Genomic DNA, 19155 nt, shown 5'->3' on the forward strand with positions numbered 1-19155 from the left:
TCTCTAAACTGGGAGAGGGCTCTGCTCTGCCCCCTCCACACTCAGGTACTGATGACCCTGGAACTTCCTACAGCTCTAAATTTTTGTAAAACTATCTTTTTGGGGGGGTCAGAGACAGAAGAGTTTCAGAGCAACTGGCTCAGCCCTGCAGCCTGGTGTGGGTTTAGTGCCCTCACATGGCTGTTGGCAGCTGTGTGTTTCACAAACACGACATTGGAGGGAAGCACTGAAGCGTCCCATCCCTGGGAGTGTCCAGGGCCAGCTTGGACAGGGCTTGGAGCAACTTGGGATAGGGGAAGGTGTCCTTGCCCATGGCAGGAGGTGGAATGAGATGAGATTTGAAGTCCCTTCCAACCCAAATTACTTTGATTTCATGAAATTACACTCACACACTTTGATCATCACCCCTGTGAGCCAGAATACCCCAACTATCCAGATGGCAAAATAAATTTGAGGAAGAAAGCTGGTTTTGGCTTCTACATCTTTGATTTCCAACTATCTGCATTGTTACCTTCTCAACTTAATTGGTGCATGGCCATTTTCAACTCACACCTCCTAATAAACACATTTCTGAGACGATTTACCATTCACACCCTAACAAAAGAACAAAATCTTCTCTGTTCACGACGGGGAAAAGGCTCTTCAGCCTCCTGAGCTGTTGTGTTAACCTCAGACAAAGCCCTGCAGTCCAACCCCATTGTGAGGGTGCCAAACAGGTTTTACAAATGTCCTCAGCCCCAATGGCTTTATTGCTAAAGAAGACAACGACAAGAATATTCCTGAAGGAGCCATACCCACAGAAATGTGGCTGGGATTCAACAATTAGGTTCAGAAATATGTTAATTTTCCATTGGACACAGACACAAATGCAAAGGCTCAGCTGAGTGGGAGAGTAGCTGATCTCATGGAGCTGAGCCTCTCCCTGAAGTCCTCTATGACTACAAATACCAATGGTTGGATGGTGAGAATGAAGGGAATGAAATCCCACCTTTGGGTTACGGATGTAGAATCATGGAATGGTTTGGGTTGGAAGCTCATCTCATTCCACCCCCTGCCATGGGCAGGGGCACCTTCCACTATCCCAGGTTGCTCCAAACTCCATCCAACGTGGCCTTGAATAATTCCAGGGATGGAGCACTTCAGAGGTTCCCTCCAATACAGCACCAACCTTTATCCTCCCTTTCCTCATTTTTTTGCAAAAATATCTGAACCAATGGTGGTGATGGGACTGGAGAACACATGGAGGTTCCTAATCCTGAAAGAACCAAGCCTCATTTTCTTTCTTTCTCTCATTCCAGAGACCAGAGAAATTGGAGTTTATTAAAATGCCCTAGGGTATATCACTGTGTCCTGCAGCCATAGGGAGGAGGAGGAGAGAAGATCCAGCAGGCAGGAATTGTGCAGCAAGATTGATTTCTTTAATTATTTTACAAACTCTTTTATAGACTTTTTTCTTCATACTCTAATTGGACAAGGATCAGCCACCCCTTGGGGTGATTGGCTAAAATCCTAAAACATCCATTGTCAAAATATTTTTCTACTGTACCATAAACAAGACTTTTCAAGGTTGCAGGTGTTTCATTATTTACAGAACTCTGCTACCTCTTCTGTGAGAAAGAAAAGTCTCTCACAGACTTAGAAAATAGCAAGAAAATCCTTGCTAGCAGCATTTTTGTATCCACAGGAGTTAGGCCAGAGCTTAAAGTTTTGGGCAAGAAATCATCTTCTCTCATGTTTGTGCACTACCTGATGCTACCTCAGCCTGATTGAGTTGGTGGCTGCTCTTCCAATGCTAAAATAACCCATGGTTAGGAAGCTGAATAGGGACTTCCAACATGGAAAGGGGCTGACTTGCAGAGGATTTGGGTAAAACTGCAGATCTGCAGGGTCCCTGGAGACACACACATTCCAGAAGGTATCAGAAAGCTCTGGCCATGTATTGATGGACGCTCCACTTACCCGAATGTGGATCTGCTCTCCCACGGTGGGAGCACTCTCCCTTTTCCTCTTGACAGCCAACAGGTCAACAAGGGGACGGATGGTCATTCCCTGCAAAGTAACCACGACACTAAAATCAGCCTTTCCTCACATCTGGTTTTCCTACACTGGAACAAAAGCCACGGGCATGGGGCTGAGCCACAGCAACCTTGTTCTGGTGTTCGAGCAGCCTCTCTCACCTGCCCTGCTTTCCTGGCAGGATAAAACCTCCGAAGCTTCAACAGGACTAAAAACTGTTCTCCCGGGTGTACCCCAAACACTTTGTTTGTGCCTCATAGGAACTTGCCAACGGGAGCTCCCGAAGAGGCTTCAGGATGGGGGGAGGCACCAAGGGGAAACCTCCGCTCGCCTCCTCCGGCCTCTCCAAGACCACAAAAAGCCAACCAATAATTCCAAGGTCAAGCCTGTGGTTTGCTGTTGCTTGTGGCCTTCCAGACGGAAAGGGGCTTGAAACAATCCAAGTTCAAATGCCTGAAGTGAGGATAATCCTTGAGATTTCTCAGCATGGAGCCTCCGCCAGCAATTGTCTGCTCACTCCTTGAGCACTGTGTGTCACACACCATTACTCCAGCGATCTTTGATGGCCAGCCAGTGGCTAAGTTTCCTAATCAAAGCATCCACCTGGTGGGAAGGGTCAAGGGAAAAGTTTTAATATCCTTTAAGCCTCGTGAGAGAACTAAAATGCTGCTGTGGTGTGTTTCTTAGTCTGGCTTCCGTATGAAATGACTTTTCCAGGACATGTTTACAGCAAAAATGATGGAGTAGTTGATGTTTATGAGTTCTGAATGTCACAAATGCTGGCACGGAGGACAGTTGAACACATTTTTAATTGGAGAAACAATTAATGTGTCATTTTAATAGCTAATAGCAATAAAAAATGTGTCGCTATTCAGAGTCAATAACACAGAACTCACAAATTCTGAAATAACAGATATTACAAAAATTAAGTAGACACTGTGCAATTTGGCCTCTTGCCTTCCTGGATAATCAGGCACAGTTGTTTCCATTTTAAAGCAGCGTTTGGGACTGTTATGGGAATCCCATGTGTCATTCAGGCCACACATCATTTCACAGCACACCTGCAGGTCCCCCGTGACGCTCCTCCACCCACCAGGGATAACTCATCCCAGGGAGTGTCTAACAGCTCCATCACAGCTCACACGTTTTCCACCTCCAGCAATCCAATGGGACAGTGCAGGCATCAAACAACCTCCCCCCTTCACAATTATTATATTTGCTCAGAATTTCATGGCAGAGGTCAGGGGCCAGTAAGTTGGGAGAGCGAACTTCCAACAGTATTTGATCATAAAACCACACCAAGAGGCAGAACAATTGAGTGGGTTTGTGACATTCCAGACAAGCCCAGAGAGCTCCCCGGAGGACTTCCTGGTCTACATGGCACATATCCAGCCTGCCTGGAAGCACTGAGGACTTGAGAATTGCTCAGTGAACCTCCTCAAAATGATTACCCAGGCTTGTTGTGGGAAGAGCCTTATGCAACTGGGTTAGGAAGGCCAAAGGAGAGGAGTTTCCTGGCTTGTGGAATGCACTGATAGAGCCATGGGCAGCCAAGCCCAACTGCTCACGGGTTGGCCATTCCTCTGTAGCACAAGGGTTTCCAGCCAGCAGGAGCAGGATTTCCAAGGGAATCATAGGATGAAGTGGGTTTGAGCTCTGACAAGATGCTTTGCTGGCCAAAACCACCCTAAAAGGTCCCAAAGGATCTCTGCCTTGGTTTCAGTCCTATTTTAACACAGACACTCCCCATCCAGTCATTATAGAGATCACTGTGAATGTAAAGAAAACATTTTGCACAAAACAACAACAGAAATGTTCACTATGCAAAGAAGTTGTTTCACAGCAAATATTTTTCTTGCCCTTTCCACACACAGTGACCATGAAAGAGGCTGGGATGGTAAAAATATTCCCTCCCCAATAATGCATCCATCCATGTGTCTGGCAGCAGCACCACAAACTTGATTTGCAAACCCAGGTTTTTGAAGGTTCACCTTAATCCCTGCTTCTGTTACATTTACCCACCTTTTCTGTGCTGAGCTCCAGCAATATCTTTCTGCCTCAGGTTTTAAGCAAGCTTCCTGGTTTTTTTCTCCTGCTGTTCTCGTGGTGGCCCCGGCACTGCAGGTCCCTGGAGCCCCAGCACAGCCCCTCTTTGCAGACACGACGTTCCCGTGAATGGCTGAAGGTCAGGGGCTCTCACCGGCGACACGGGGATCCTGTTTAACTCTCACCCTTTTGCACGGGGATGACATCACCAGCTGAGCTTTGAGGGTACACAAAAGCCCTTTTCCCGGCCCAGGGAAGGGTTTCCCGGAGCCTGGAGCTGCCGCCTTAGAACAACCTTTGTGTGAGGCTCAAGAGCTGCTCTGCATGAGCGGACGTGCCTGTGGACCGGGGCTTTTCAATTTCTCACCCACATTTGCATCTTAAAACTTGTCAAGCTCCACCTAAGCACATCCCCCCCCACCCTGGCCCCTGCTCTCTCCTTTCAGGCTGAGGCTGTGCCCAGTCCCACTGCCCTGCGGCTCCCAGCTCCGATCCCATCGGCACAACACACTCTGATTCCTCCTCCACACTTTTCCAGCTCACGATGAGCATTTAGGTGGATGTGGGGAAACAAAAATCAACCCCAACCCTCCACATTGTCCAAGTGCTCGACACCAGCCTGAGGGGTTCAGTCAGGAAAAGCAGAAGGAATTTTCTCTGGGGGTGATGCTCAGCCTCAGTGCCACTTGGCAGCTGCCACCACTTGCCACCATCTCCCAAAGGCCCAGAAACATCTCAGCTCCCTCCATCCGAGGGCAGGAGGGGGGTGGCTCCTGGTCAGCAGCTCCACAAGGACCTCATGTCCTTCACCAGGAGCTCCCAGGGAGTTTTTCTACGTGAGATCTTTCCCAAACCTCCACATTCCACTCACTTCAGTCCTGTGGAGACCCACTCTTCACTTTTTGGGATAAACACCAGGTGGACATCAGCCTTGCTTACTTCAGCACCAGACAAACCCAATTTACCCACCACATTCTCCTTCAAATGTGGCTGTGTCTGCCAGATGAACTAAAAGCTGTATTTTAGAGAAGCCCTTCGAGACTCGCAGCTGGTCAGAGAAGAGCAAGGAGACATCCAAGACCCTCATCCCACAGGAAGCTGCAGGAATGGTTTTACCACTAGATGTCACAGCAATGCCGAGAGCTGCCGCTCCTCCCGAGCCCTGGAGCACCAGAATTCCTTAAAACTCAGTGCTGGAGCACCAGAACTTACAGCCCCAGCGTGAGGGAGAGGAACCTTCTCCATCAGACTCCTGGAGGGGACCTAATCCCGAATCTGTGCCCAGTACTGGTTTTACCTGTATGAACACGGTGAAGAGGATGACAACAGTTGTTGCTGCAATGAAGAGCTTTTTCCTGTGGAAGTCAGGCAGCAGGAAAACCAAAGAGAAGCAAATGGCCCCTCGGAGCCCCCCGTAGGCAATGATGAACTGGTCCTTACTGGTGATGGTGTTCACGTGAAATCTGTTCACAAAGAAAGTCAGCACCAGAACCCCTGAAAAAGCAGGAAAGAAGATTGAGGCACATCAATCAAATGGAACAGTTAGAGAAAACTCATAATCTTGCGTTTCCCAGTGAAACATCATGGAATTGGTAAACATCAACCACGAGGAACTGGCCATGGCACAAGGGGGTACATTCCCAATATGCCACTGGAGAATTTTTTTTTCCAGTCTGATCCAACAGGTTGAAATTTGCTTTGTCCAGACAAAACTTAATCCTCAGCATATTTCTGATTTGGGGGATTACGAATATTGACTGGCCACAGTCCCGAAATATTGATTAATTGATTCATTCTAATTGGTGATAACAAACGACTGAATTGCTCAGATTACAAATGCTTTTGAGGCAAATCATCAGCAACAACTTAGCCACAAATTACCCTCCTATTTCCCAAAGTTTCCAAGCAGTAGCTTGGATAAGTAGCCATATTCCACCTGTGTTAATGTTATTTCTTTCCCTCAGATTTATACTGTACACATTGAAGGCCACGTGAGGTGACACAGCAATTGCTGTGATTTACAGCCATTTGCAAATGCACAAACAGATGCAGAAAGGTGCAAAAAGTCAGGCCTTAAATCAGTGGGCCGTGATTTTAATACCAATGGATGTGATAAACATCTTATTTCCCAAAGATTAATGGCCATTGTGAGAATTGATGGCAGTGCCTGCCACTGACTTTTGGTAGGAATTATTTGGAGCCACAGCATTGTTGCTTTTCTAGAGGGTGTTTGTAAAAGAAATAAAAACAGTGCATTTAATATGTACATATCAAATATCTTCCCACACACCTCCAGCTAAAAATATCTGAATTTTGACTGTACATTGGAGGAGTTTGAAGAAAACAAAAAGCTGGGGATGTTTGGGAATAAGGAACCCAATAAACTGAACCTCGTGACACCTTCCCCATCTCTGGAGCTCTGCAGAACTGGTGCCCAGACCAGCAGATGGGAAGCACTTGGGTGTCAAGGCTCTTTGTAACTTAAAAAATAAATAAAACAAAGCCTGCCTCGAATCACATCCACCCCTACTCTACAGCTCAGGCAGTGCCAATGATTTAAAGGAACAAAATTTACTTGAGCTGATATCCTGGCCTTTGTCTTAATTTAATCCTTCCTCATAAATTATTATTAGCATTCCCTAAACTAATTCAAGGCCAGTTTGCTCCAAGAGACGACATGCAATTAATCACTCTGAGCAGAATGTATTTTCTCCTGGAGATACCTTGGGAAAGAGCAGGAGGAAATCTCCCCAGGGCTTGGATGTCAGCAGAGCCCCAGTGCTTCCATGCAAGGGCTCTGTTTTCCTTTTAGATGATCTTCCTCATGCGAAAAGAATTCCCCAGATTTCAGCAGAATCATTTCTCAAATATTTAAAGCACTGGGAGTGTTCTATGAAGGACTGGGGTACAGTTTACACACCACTGCCCACCCAAAAATCCCCAATTCCTGCAAGGAAATGCAGGGGTACCTCCCATTTCTGGATCAGTGCCTCAAGCACCTCCAGAATCCTAGAATCCCAGAATTGTTACGATTGGAAAAGCTCTCCAAGATAATCAAGTCCAACCATTCCTCCAGCACTGCCAAGGCCACCACTAACCCATGTCCCCAAGTGCCACACCCACACATTTTTTGAACATTTCCAGTGCTGGCATCTCCACCACCGCCCTGGGCAGCTCGTTCCAATGCTTGGCAACCCTTTCCCTGAAGAAATATTCCCTACTACCCAATTATTAATTAATTATCAATTAATCCCGTGCTGCTGGATGGCTCTGAGCAGGCCAAAGTCTAATTTCAACCACCATCTCCAAGGCAGGAGCTTCCCAGCCCGGCTTGGTGCAGCCCCTTCCCAGTTCTCCCCATCCCAGCTCCCTGACAGCTTCCCAGGAAGGTGCTGCAGGACAGGAACACCCTGTTCAGGACCACTCAGGCAACTTCCAGCCCTGGTTTGTGTGCTCTTATTTAATTCCAGGGGGATTTTGAGTGGAAAAGGGTTTTCTCTGCTAGCTGCAGCCCGAGCCCTTCTCTAATAATGTGCTGCATAATTTGAGCTGCTCTCAGAAGGGCTGTGCTTAGGGAGGATTTTTGGGGTGCTTTTGTAGCATTGTTATGTTCTTATATCTTGCAATGAAGAATTTTTGAACTAAGAAAAGCCAAATTCACTCAGAACTCCTTTTATCTGGGCAAATAATTTAAGAGAAACCACTTAATGATAATAAAACACTTGAATGTACAAAAAAACTGACTAATGAGCACATTTCCAAGTATGGTGCACAGTTATTAAAACAAATTTTGGCATGTCCTAACAGCTAATAAACCCCGTTCTGCTCTGCCTTGCTAATCATGGCCTAACCTATTTAAACAATTTCTTGATGTGTCTGTCAAATTCGAGTTCACTGCTTGACTCACTGGTTTGTAAACATAAATCCTGTTCTACGTCTTTTAGCTCTCAAATTCTTGCCAAAAATGTGTGCCGTTATACTCATAAATATTGTTAATATATAAAAATACCCATAACTGAGGCACTCTGCACTCATTAGGTGCCAAACACTGAGGGAGGAATGGAGGTCCAGCTTCTCCCAACACGGAATCAGCACAAGAGGCAACTGAGGAGAACGGAAAAACAGCACATCTATTTTTTCTGGTCATTTACAATGCATGAAAATGGGATCCCAGGGAATTCTGGGACCAGGACTTGGGTTTTCATCGTAATTGTGGCTAAAGAAACTGCAGAGATCAGTTATCAAGAGAGTGTTTTCATGCCTTGCTCCTCATTATCACCAACTTTTGGTCACTTTTTTGCTGTGAGGTTGGTCAAACACCCTGACAGGTTTTCCAGGGACGCTGTAGAGTCCCAATCCATGGAGATAATCAAAAGCCATCCGGACACAGTCCTGCCTGCCTGACCCTGCTCAGGCAGAGGGTTGGACCAGATGATCTCCACAGATTCCTGCCAACTTCAACAATCCCCCAATTCTGTCACTTTCAGCCCCGACCTGAAATTCTTGAGTAGGAGCAGAAGTATCCTCACAGTTGAGGTCCCAAACCTCATCTACTCAGGACAGCTATTGGAATGTTCCTCCAGTTTCCCAGTGAAGGATGCTGCAGTACACAAGCTTGTTATGAATTAAATCCCTTAAACTGCCACAATTCAGAATATGGGTCAGAGGCTCCGTGCTTTTTCACGGATCTCTGATCCCAAGGTATGTGCCTACAAATTCCCTCCTGTTGGGAGAATATCAAGGGACTAAGAGACACTGAAATGGAAGAGGAGGTCATGGCAATGGAAGAGATCATGGCAATGGAAAAGAGGTCAAAAAGACAGAAGCATTGATAAAATAGATCTCATGAGAGCTTCTAGCTACCACCAGTGAGTCCCCAGAGCAGGGAACTGCAGCAAGATGCAAGACCTGGAATTGAGTAAGAGGAGGAGTAGGGAAGCACTAGCTGAGATGTCTCAGATCAGTCCTAGCATTCCCCTCTGGAATAATCACACATGCAGAGCAAGCAGGAAAGGATGATGGAGGGGCAGAGCATCCTCTCATCGAATGGAATCCCATTCCTCACTCCCATAAACAATAATATACATGAAAAAATCAGTATCTACAATTTCCCCTACCAAGTGCTCTCCAAATGAGACAGAAAATGACCGTGAAGCAAATGTAGGGCCAGTTCCACTCGTGGTTTTCTCCGATGGTGGAAACTCCAAGGAAGATGAAGATGAGGGTGTCGCTCACGCTGCTCCACATCTTCATGAAGTACTTAACTGTGGTGTGGGATTTGAGGGAGATGTTGGCCTCCACGTAACGCTTCATGCCCATGGCACAGGAAATGATGCTGAGGAAGTGAAAAACAAACAATGGAAAAGAAACAATATGTTTTTCTGCTTTAAAACAGAAAATCAACACATCAGTTTTGAAAAAAGCGGGTTTCATCAAGTCTTGGATGTTTGCAGACATTTCACTGAGGGGTGATTCGCTTCCTCCATCAGGCCAAGAGTATCAGGACCACCAGGGCAATAAAATACTTTATAGATTGCCCAAACTGTCCAAATCTGGTGTTTAACAGATAAACAATTCATCACCTGTTGCATTTTATCAGACCACAAAGCAACACCTCCAACTAACATCCAACTCCTCCCATCCCAACACAGAGTTGCCAGTTCCTTACTTCACCAAACTCCGACCTTGCAATTGCCTGGCAATGTTTCATGGATAATTGGTTTTTCAAGTTGCAGGGAACATGGAGTTAGCCTAATTCATCACCTTTTCAAATCAATACATTTTCAGGCCAGCAATCCTAGATGGTCAAAACAATTGAGTGCTCCAAGCGCTGAAGCTCCATTTTTTATATTTTAATCTGGACCAAAACATTTTGTTCTAAATATTGCGGCAGCAATAGACAAAGGGCTTTAGATTTCCAAGATCTGACTTCCATTGCTGCTTGGTAAGGCCATCCGTATTTTTATTGCATTGAAAATGGCTTCCACGGGGAACATCACGATGTTGGATCACAGAAAAGCCAACAGAGAAGCAGATCCGTGGCTTGTCCCTGGCTCTGGTTGAGATCTGGTCACACCTGCTGTGACCAGGACAGGTAAGTGACCCAAACAAAGGTGTTGAGAGAGGTGGTGGCTCACCCAGAACTATCAACCAAGAGCTGCTCAGAGAACTGCCAGGCAATTACTGCTTTACACTGAAAATACCCCATTTAACCCCAGAATTTCACAAACTCTTCATATTATTTTGAAGACACAAACATTTGGGTCTGTCCGAATTTAAAACTGGGCTTTAGGGAGAGGATTTGTGGCAAAAGCAGAGTATAGGAAAGGTCAGAATTGGGAAAGCTGCCATGCTTTTGCTGAGGAATGGGATCCTCTGTTATCCAGCAGCAGGAGACCAAGATTCAAATCCTTTTTTCACCAAATGTTTGAGTTCACTTATTTCATCTCCTAAGAAAATCTACCAATACATAAAAATATTTTAAAAGTGGTCTGGTTTGATTTATCCTTTTTAGGTCTGACCTGCTTTGCCAGAAAGAGCAACAGGGATTGAACCACAAGCCAAAAAAAATAAATAAATTCTTTGATTTCTGTGTCTGCCTCAATAAATAGTGAGGAATACAGCTCCAGTTAAAAACTAAGAAATCAAGTATTTATGGGCAAGTAACTTCCAGAGCTGTGGTTTGGGAATGCTTATTGCAGAATGGACATGGGATCACAGCAGGGTCACGGAAAGGGAATAAACGTGTCTTGTCCTGGCTAAAGACGGACATTGCCACCAAGGCAAGGAGCAGGAAAAAAAAAAAAAGAGAAAAAGAAAGGAAAAAATCAAACTAAAACCCATTTGCAGAACAGTTTCACAGACTGAGCCGTATGCAGATTTTTAATATTTTTCTGGACTATGCAGAATTGATTTTTTTGGCAATCAAATTATTTTTCAAAGAAAAAAAACTGCCAAAAGCTGCTCCTTATAATACAGTATTCCCTGGCCACAGCAGAATGAATTGTTTGAACTCCAGATCTATAAGAGAAGCATTTATAATTTGGCAATTAGGAGGGCACAGTGCAGGAATCAGCTGCCTTTGCCATTGTTTTGCTTTAGAAAAAAATGCATTATTCAAAAGAACAGCAAATGGGTTCCATAATGGGTACAGCAGATTGTGATTGATAGAAGGAGACACCATTAGGATTGAATGTTTTCTGCTCCACGATGATTATGCAGCATATTTATTTCACTGTTCTGCCTTGCACTCCTATAAATAGGCTTTTCCTACCTATTCCCAGAGCTGGAATTGTTTTCAGTAACACTCAAATATTGCTCCTATTAACCAGCCGAGGAAACAAAATCTGCAAGATGCAGGAATGGTTTATATCCAAAGCAACATCATTAGTTTTAAAATAGATCTCCCAGATACTCCTGTGCCGAGCTGGGAGCCCACTTCATATTTTTATTTTCTTTTTATTTTTCTTCTCATCAACTGCACAGTTGTTTACACTGCAGCCACGGATGCAGGGTAGGTGCACTCTGGAGTCCTTGGGGAAAGTTAAGTGGTTGTGATCCTCAGCACCAGCTGACTCAGTTTGGGTAGGACAACCACACTCAACAAACACCAGCCCACAGAATCCAGAAGGGCTGGATTGCTCTGGTTTTCCTCCCTCTCTGCTTTCCAAGGTGGGATTTTGGTCAACATTGGGGTCATTCTGGCTATTTTTGTCTCAGCATCTGCTCTGCCAGTGAGATTCCCAACAAGGTAAGCACAGAGCTTAATCAGTCTCTTAAAACTGAAGGATCTGGCCCAAAACTATTCATTTTATTGAAAGACCTACCCAGTTAAAAGAAAAATAAATGAACTGAATGATCTCTGGCAGCTTTGGCTGAAATTCACCAGCAGATTTCCAGTGGTACCAGAGACAGAGACATTGTGTGGCACCTGAGCCCATGAGCTGTGTCCGAGCTTCTAGAGCCAAGTCAGAATCTCCTAAGCAGAGGTTTCCATTCGAATCCTCTGCTCCCAAAAAGCAAGAATCTTTCAGGCTTCAGTTCCCATCCCATCACTCTCTGCTCTGTCACACCAAGGGCTGCCAGGCAGGACACGCGGATGGGGAAGTGGATGTGAGAACAGACCTGCTGCAAACCAAGACCAAACCATTCCAAGGAGCTGACTAAATCCTCCTTGTAACTCTTCTCATGTTGGTTTTGACTAGGCCACACGGAAAATAACAAAATAAGCCAAGAAACTTCTTCTGGCTCTGCCAAACCTACCAGACATCCCACTGTTGGAACATTCAGCCTTTCCAAACAAAAACCATGGAGCTCAAACAAACATTCCTCAAAAACCCACATAAATCCATCAGCAGCCATCAGTGTGCAATTTAGGAAACAGAGTTACACTTGGAGAGAGCCCTGCTTCTCGTCATACACAGATTTCCAAACTTAAAAACATTCTGGGTGTTTTTCAGTGAATATAGGCAGGAAGTTCTCCTGGAGAGAGGAGCCGCTGGGCCACACTTACGCCACGATCCCAGAGAGGTGGAACATCTCTGCAGTGAGGTAGGACAGGTAGCTGTACAGGAACACGAAGAGGGGCTCGATGACGCGGATGTCCTTGGTGAAGCGCGTGGTGAAGGCGGCGGTGAACCCAAAACTCAGCCCCACTAAAACTCCTCCCAGCCCAACCACAAAGAATTTTCCAACTCCGGCAAAAACATCCACACTTTTGATGGTCGGCATCTCACAGAAAGAGCGGAAGAGCTTGTAGAGCACCTTGGGGTGGAAAGGAAAGAGGGAAACAGCTATTAACAGGATGTCCACCAGATGTGGTCATGACACTAAATCCACTGCTGGGATTTCTGCCAGTGCAGCGTCACATCCTGCCCTGGAGGTCTGGCTCCCACCAGGGCACTGCGGTGGTCCCCATGGACACTTCTGTCCCCAGACATGGAGTCAAAGAGAAACCTGAAAACTTCTAAGTTCACATGAGTGCTGCCCAGGACCTCAGGCCAGAGAATTGAACAAGGAATCCTCTGCCAAAAGGGGTTGTTGATGCCTTTTCCCTCAACAAATCACAGAATCACTGAGGTTGGAAAAGCCCTCCAAAATCATCAAGTCCAACCATTAATCCAGCACTGCCATGTTCACCACTAAACCATGTCCCCAGGTGCCACATCCACATGGTTTTTAATCACTTCTAGGTGTGGTGACTCCAGTGCTTGACCGCCCTTTCCATGAAGAAATTTTCCCCCGTCTCCAATCTAAACCTCCCCTGGTGAAACTTGAGGCCATTTCCTCTCATCGTGTTACTCGCTCCCTGGGAGAAAAGACCAACCTCCCCCAGCTACAACCTCATATCAAGGAGATGTAGAGGGAAATCAAGTCTTTCCTGAGCCTCCTTACCTGCAGGCTGAGATCTCCCATCCCACCATTCTCTGAACCTCCTCAGCAGCATCCTCTGCAGGTTAAATACCCCAATTCAGGCTGGTCCTTACCACGGTCACAGCGTCGTTGAGGAGCGATTCCCCAAAAACCAGGATGTGCAGCTTCTCGTTGACGTGAATCTCCTCAAAGACGGCCAGCACGGCCACGGGGTCCACGGCGGCAATGAGGCTGCCGAACAGGAGGTTGTGCAGCAGGGACACGTCCTGCAGCTGGAAGGCTTTCACCTGGCAGATCCCATACAGGGAAAAGCCAATCCCAAACACGTTCCAGATGGTGCCCACCACCGCGTAGAGCAGGATGGTGCCGATGTTCTCGAAAAAGGGGCGGCTGGGCATGAAGTAGCCGGCGTCCAGCACGATGGGGGGCAGGAGGTAGAGGAAAAAGATGTCGCTGTCCATCACTGGTGGTGATCTATCATTTAATCCATAGATGATTCCCCCCATGATGAGTCCCACAAATATCAACAAACAGCTTTCAGGAACGACAGAAGGCAGCTTGTTGTAGAGATGGAACCCTGGAGGGCATGGACAGATAAAACTGGTGTTATCTCGCCAGCCCAAACCCTCAGAAGGTGCCCACGCTCCCACTGACAGCAGGTTACACCTCAGAGTAGCACAAATAAATTCACACAGTGAGGGTGAAGTCGCTCAGGAATAGGATAGAAAATCTAAAAATTACGGAAAATACCAAAATTTCTCAAATTAATGTCTGTTCAGACCTGATTTCATCATTGCATAAGGTTAGAGAGACATATTGAGGTAATAAACAAAAAGTAATAATCTGCATAAATAAAACAGTGTTTGGGATTATTAATTATGTAAACTTGTCAGCAGCCCATCTTCAGCACTAACAGAAATAGCAACTGCTAATTTTAAACACAATACAGATTCTATACACTAAAAAAAAAAAATCACAAAAAGCCTTCCCAATAATTACACATAGGTCCACTTTTAATATTATTTAATCATTAGCATTTAAAGCTAAAAAGCTAAAAAATGCCCAATCAAGCCAGTCTTGTGCAATGCCCAACATCAGAACAACCACCACAAGTACAAAGTGAGTTATTAAAAGAACAAGTCATCGAAACAAAGCTAATTTGAATAGAAATAATTTTTTTAAAATCTCTGATCATTATTATGTCTTCATGCATATGACTAGAATTGGAGTCTCATTATGTAACACAAATGAGACAAAAAGACCATTTCTATCTGAAAAATTCTCATCTAACTCAATCTTAGAGACTTCTCTATTCTGAGAAAAAGAAATTTAAAAAAAATGCTGTAAGATAACTTTTATAGCAGTAATTTAACAGAATTGAAGACAATTCCTGGAGAAAAATATTTTCACTTTCCTGTGCCTAGTTTTGCAGGGAAACAAAGAAAAGATCAGGTATTTTGCATCGCTTAAACTTTTCTTAGATGTCATTGCACAGACAATTTGTGCAAAGAGATTTTATTTGAGGCTGTGTAACTGAACACGGATGGAATTATTCCTTGGCCAGACACTGGGCACTTTTAGAAGAATAAGGAATCCTCATTTTAAGATAAAGATGTCAGTGGACAACATGCACAGAGCGTGGCTGGCAAGAAAATCAAGCTGAACACACACCTTGGTGTGTCCTGCAGTTAAATCAAATTCCTCCTCCTGGAAACCTGGTATTTTTCCTCCTAACAGCAACAGCATTCCCAGGTGTGAATTTCTAGATGGAAAAACACCATTTCCAGCCTAAAATGCTACTTGTTTTCCACCTGTGCAGCGTGTCTGGCACACAGTGTGTGAATCCTGAGGGTTTGGCGTGTAACCTCAGGCTCCAAGACTGGAGAGGAGGTGAAGCAAAGGCCACCCCTGCCCACACCACCCCCACAGAGATTCCCATCCCACCTCATCCTCTCAGGAGGCCTTACCTATCTTAGCCAAGGATGCCAGCATGATCCAGAGCGTGATTTCAAAGGGCACCTGGACGTGCTGGTAATCCAGAGAGAAGAACGCGTGCTCCGAGGAGTCGTTGCCCTGGGCTTCCTCGGCAGCCCAGCTGATGTTCTCCAGGATCATGTCTGGCTCCTGCAGGGCTCCCACCCTGGGGGCTTGGAGGATGCAGGAGAGCCAGGAGCCAGCCAGGACAGATGCAGCTCTGTGTCCTTGGCTCTCCATGTCCCTGGAAGTCGCTGGCTGCTCCCGCTGCGGTGGGTGAGCGGTTGGAAGGTTGGAAGCGCTGCTGGAGATACCGGCACTGGTGGGGGCGGCTGCAAAGGGAGGAGCAAATGCTCCACCTCAGGCTGTTTTCCCTCCCCGGTCCATCAGTTTCCAGTTTGGAGATCCCACTGGAGACTGGTGGGTTTTGGTGCCACCTGCTCAAATAGGGGCTCCTCCTGTGGATGCTTCCTTGAGGAAACGCATCATGTGCCCTCAGACCAATGGCACAACTCACATTTAATCCCAACTCTTGATGTATTTTGGGTCCCAGTCCCTCATAAAGCCTTCTTGGAGGGGAAAAAAATAACCTTCACTGCTGTTAGAGCAGACAGACTTGACAGAACAGGTCCCATAAAAACCCCATCCCAAAACAGCTCCATCCCACAGAGGACTTCCCTGGACTTCTGCAGTGCCCACATGGAGAACACAACACAAACATTACTGGAAATCAGTTTTCATTTGGTAAAACAAGCAGATCACACAGTTTGTTGGGCTAAATACAGACCTGCAGGAATGGAGGGCACCCATGTGGGACAAATAAGGCTCTACAATTGCTTAAAGCTTCCTATAAAAAAGACTTACAGGAAAAGTTCTCTTCATCTCTCTTGAAAACAGCATCAAAACCCGAGTTGCTCAGAATAGTTGGAAAAATTGAAAAACAAAGGTAGCTGCAACAGTGTTTAACCGATTTTAATAACACAAAAAAAAAATGTATTGGGTCAAATTCCTCCATTGTGAAGCTTCATTTAGGTTGATGACGTTTCAAGAGACACATATTTAGCCCAAAGAACACTGGTAATTAAAATCTGAGGCCCAGGGCTACTGCCAGACGGATCGATGGCCTATTTGTTCCCTTCAGCCGCCTAAGTGACACCAAAATCAAGTGCCAGTGACAGGCTGGTGACCCACTTCCGAGCTGTGGAGGCCCAGGACACAGATCCTGGGCTTCAGTACCACATGAGTTCCCTCTTCCTCATCCCATTTGTAAGGCAAGAGGGGCATAAATTTTGGAAGACAGGAGGGATGCAGCAATACACTCGAGGAGCGACTGCTTTCTGCTTTACCAGGGTTCATTTGAATTTCATGGAATCATGCAATGGTTTGGATTGGAAAGGACCTTAAAACTCATCTCATTCCAACCCACTCTCCATGGGACACATCCCACGATCCCAGGTTGCTCCAAGCTCCATCCAGCCTTGGCCTTGGACACTTCCAGGGATGGGGCAGCCACAGCTTCTCCGGAAAACCTGTGCCAGGGCCTCCCCACACTCACAGGGAGGAATTTATTCCTAGTATCTAACAAGAAATCACTCATTACTCTCAAGAAGGGAGAGCAGTACTCTTAACAGCAATTAAGAAATAATTAAGAAATTATTTAGCCAGAGGAAGAACAATGGAAGCAGCTCTGAGCCTGGGCTCACATCCCAAGCCATCATATTTCCCTCTTTCTGTTGAAATATTTGGTGTTAAGAGTTTGAGGACTTGTTCCATTTGGCAGCATGGAAAAGGAGTTCTGCCAACCCCCCATTCCCCTCCATCCCCAAATGATCTATTTTGTCTTTTGCTATTCTCAGGAAAAAAAAGCAAGAAAGTTAATGCTCACCTACATTTCCCTTAAGCCAAAAATGAAATATTTGCATATTGGAGGGGGAAAAAAAGCCTTGCATTAGGGAGCTCAGCAGCATCCTGGAAACTGGTTTTGTGTGTAGAATCTATATTTATTTAATAATGAAACCAGAAAAAAAAAAAAAAAAAACAACAGAGCTGGGACAGAATTAGAGGAAGGTCAGCAGGGAAGATAATTTTTAAATATGCTGTTTTTCAAAGAAAAAGCCTTATAAAATCAGAGAATCATTAAGGTTGGAAAAGACCTCTAAGATCATCAAGTTCATTATATAGTACCTATGAATAAGCCAAAAGCCAAAGACAAAATGTTTTCCCAAAGTTCTATTACAACAGGATTCGTGCTGTTCCTCTGGTAATGGCTATTGATATTATTGATCCACTTTTTCATGTGAGCACCATTTGATCTGATGTCTATGGACAGGCTTTCATTTTTTCCCTAATGTAATGCTCTTGCCCACATTTTTTGGTCTCCAGGCTGGATTTTGATCTCCACAATTGTGCTGACAGGCACCTTGCTCCTGGTAGGATGAGGAAGACTGGGAGAAGAACAGAGTTATTGTGGGATGTGATACCAGTGACCAAAATTCAGGCTCCTGCAATAAAAATGTGACATTTCCACACCTTTTTCCCCAGGGAACACTCACCTCCTGACCACAGGCAGCCCCACAAGTACCATGGTGGATTATCCGTGAGGGAGCTCTTGGCTTTCCCTAGGGAAAGCCTTCAGTGCTCCATGCTGAACTCTGGGACAGAGATCAGCCAGATAATATTTGGGAGCACCCAGGTGATGTTTTAGTGTTACTGCTTTTTCTTTTTTTTTGGTCCCTTTTTAGAAGTAAACCTTTTGTTTTCAGCTTACCCTGAAAACCTCCAAACCACTCATCCCACTTCCCCTTCTGGGAAGGATCCCACCCGCAGCTATTGCGGGCAGCAGGAACAGGAAACCCTGGAAAACCCCAAGCCATCACGCGGGGTTTGTCAGCACATCACAGGCCACGGGGACACAGAAATAACCTGGTGCTGCAGGGAACTGGGGAGCCTCGTGGGCACCCAGAGCCCAGGCAGGCTGAGGATTGATATAACATCAGTGATTCCAGTCAAAAATCTGGGTTTAAGGAGAATTCCAACACAAGTACATTAAGCAGCTGGAATATTGATAAGGAACAAGTTAAAAGGATACATCTCAGCAGAGGTGTGAGCATATTCTGCCTCCTAACTAGTGAGATCTTGGATATTTAATGCATGGATTTCATCTCAGTGTGCAGATCAGTTCCCATTTATTGGCTGCCCTCAGGGCACCACATCCTGGTCCCACACATTGTCAGGAGAAATCCACGCTTTCCCTGAAGATTTTTACCTGCTGGATGCACCCTTTGGTTTCTCTCCATGGAATAAACATCAGCAGGTGGCTATTCCCAAGGATGTCTTTGTTATATAAAATATTCAATAAAGCTGCCCCCAAGCCATTTGCCTGGGATCAGTGACCTGTCCTTGCTGTTGGATGGCTGGAGCAGAGCCTGGAGAGCAAAGGGAAAGGGAGCTGTGCCCGTGGCCTTTCCCAGAATGCAAACACCACCAGCACCAATATCCACACACAGCATTTCACACTCTGATTTGTACAAATTTAACATGTGCAACATGATTTCTGCTTTCTATTCCAGGAAAGCGTCGTCTTGTAATTCAACTACCAGGAGAGAGGAACAAAATTTGTTCATTTAAAACTTCAAGGCAAGAATTTCAGGCAATTAGTGTGTAGTTCTCTTCCCTATTCCATTACGTTCACAAATCCCACTCATTTGAAACAAAGAGCCAACTCAGCTTAAAATAAAAAAAAAAAAA

At 45.4% G+C, this 19155-nt stretch overlaps 1 protein-coding gene across 3 annotated transcripts in view; it reads right to left on the reverse strand.

The window, feature by feature from the left end:
* The window catches only part of LOC125333402 (sodium/hydrogen exchanger 2-like), a 29689-nt gene extending 13937 nt beyond the window's left edge, over positions 1-15752 (reverse strand). For 2 of the 3 annotated variants that reach the window (XR_007206842.1, XM_048319270.1), the window contains exons 1-6: positions 15402-15739; positions 13548-14011; positions 12575-12825; positions 9180-9397; positions 5360-5556; positions 1960-2049 (exon numbers count right to left, since the gene is read on the reverse strand). Coding sequence is in view for 2 of the 3 variants with exons in the window: in XM_048319270.1 (XP_048175227.1) it covers positions 1960-2049; positions 5360-5556; positions 9180-9397; positions 12575-12825; positions 13548-14011; positions 15402-15648 (1467 nt within the window). In the remaining variant the exon portion in view is untranslated. Of the gene's footprint in view, positions 1-1959; positions 2050-5359; positions 5557-9179; positions 9398-12574; positions 12826-13547; positions 14012-15401 lie in introns of all 3 variants that reach the window. The other variant, XM_048319271.1, reaches the window with a different exon arrangement.
* Between the last annotated feature and the right edge of the window lie 3403 nt (positions 15753-19155).

This window comes from Corvus hawaiiensis, chromosome 14 (assembly GCF_020740725.1).
Source record: "Corvus hawaiiensis isolate bCorHaw1 chromosome 14, bCorHaw1.pri.cur, whole genome shotgun sequence".
NCBI classification, from domain to species: domain Eukaryota; kingdom Metazoa; phylum Chordata; class Aves; order Passeriformes; family Corvidae; genus Corvus; species Corvus hawaiiensis.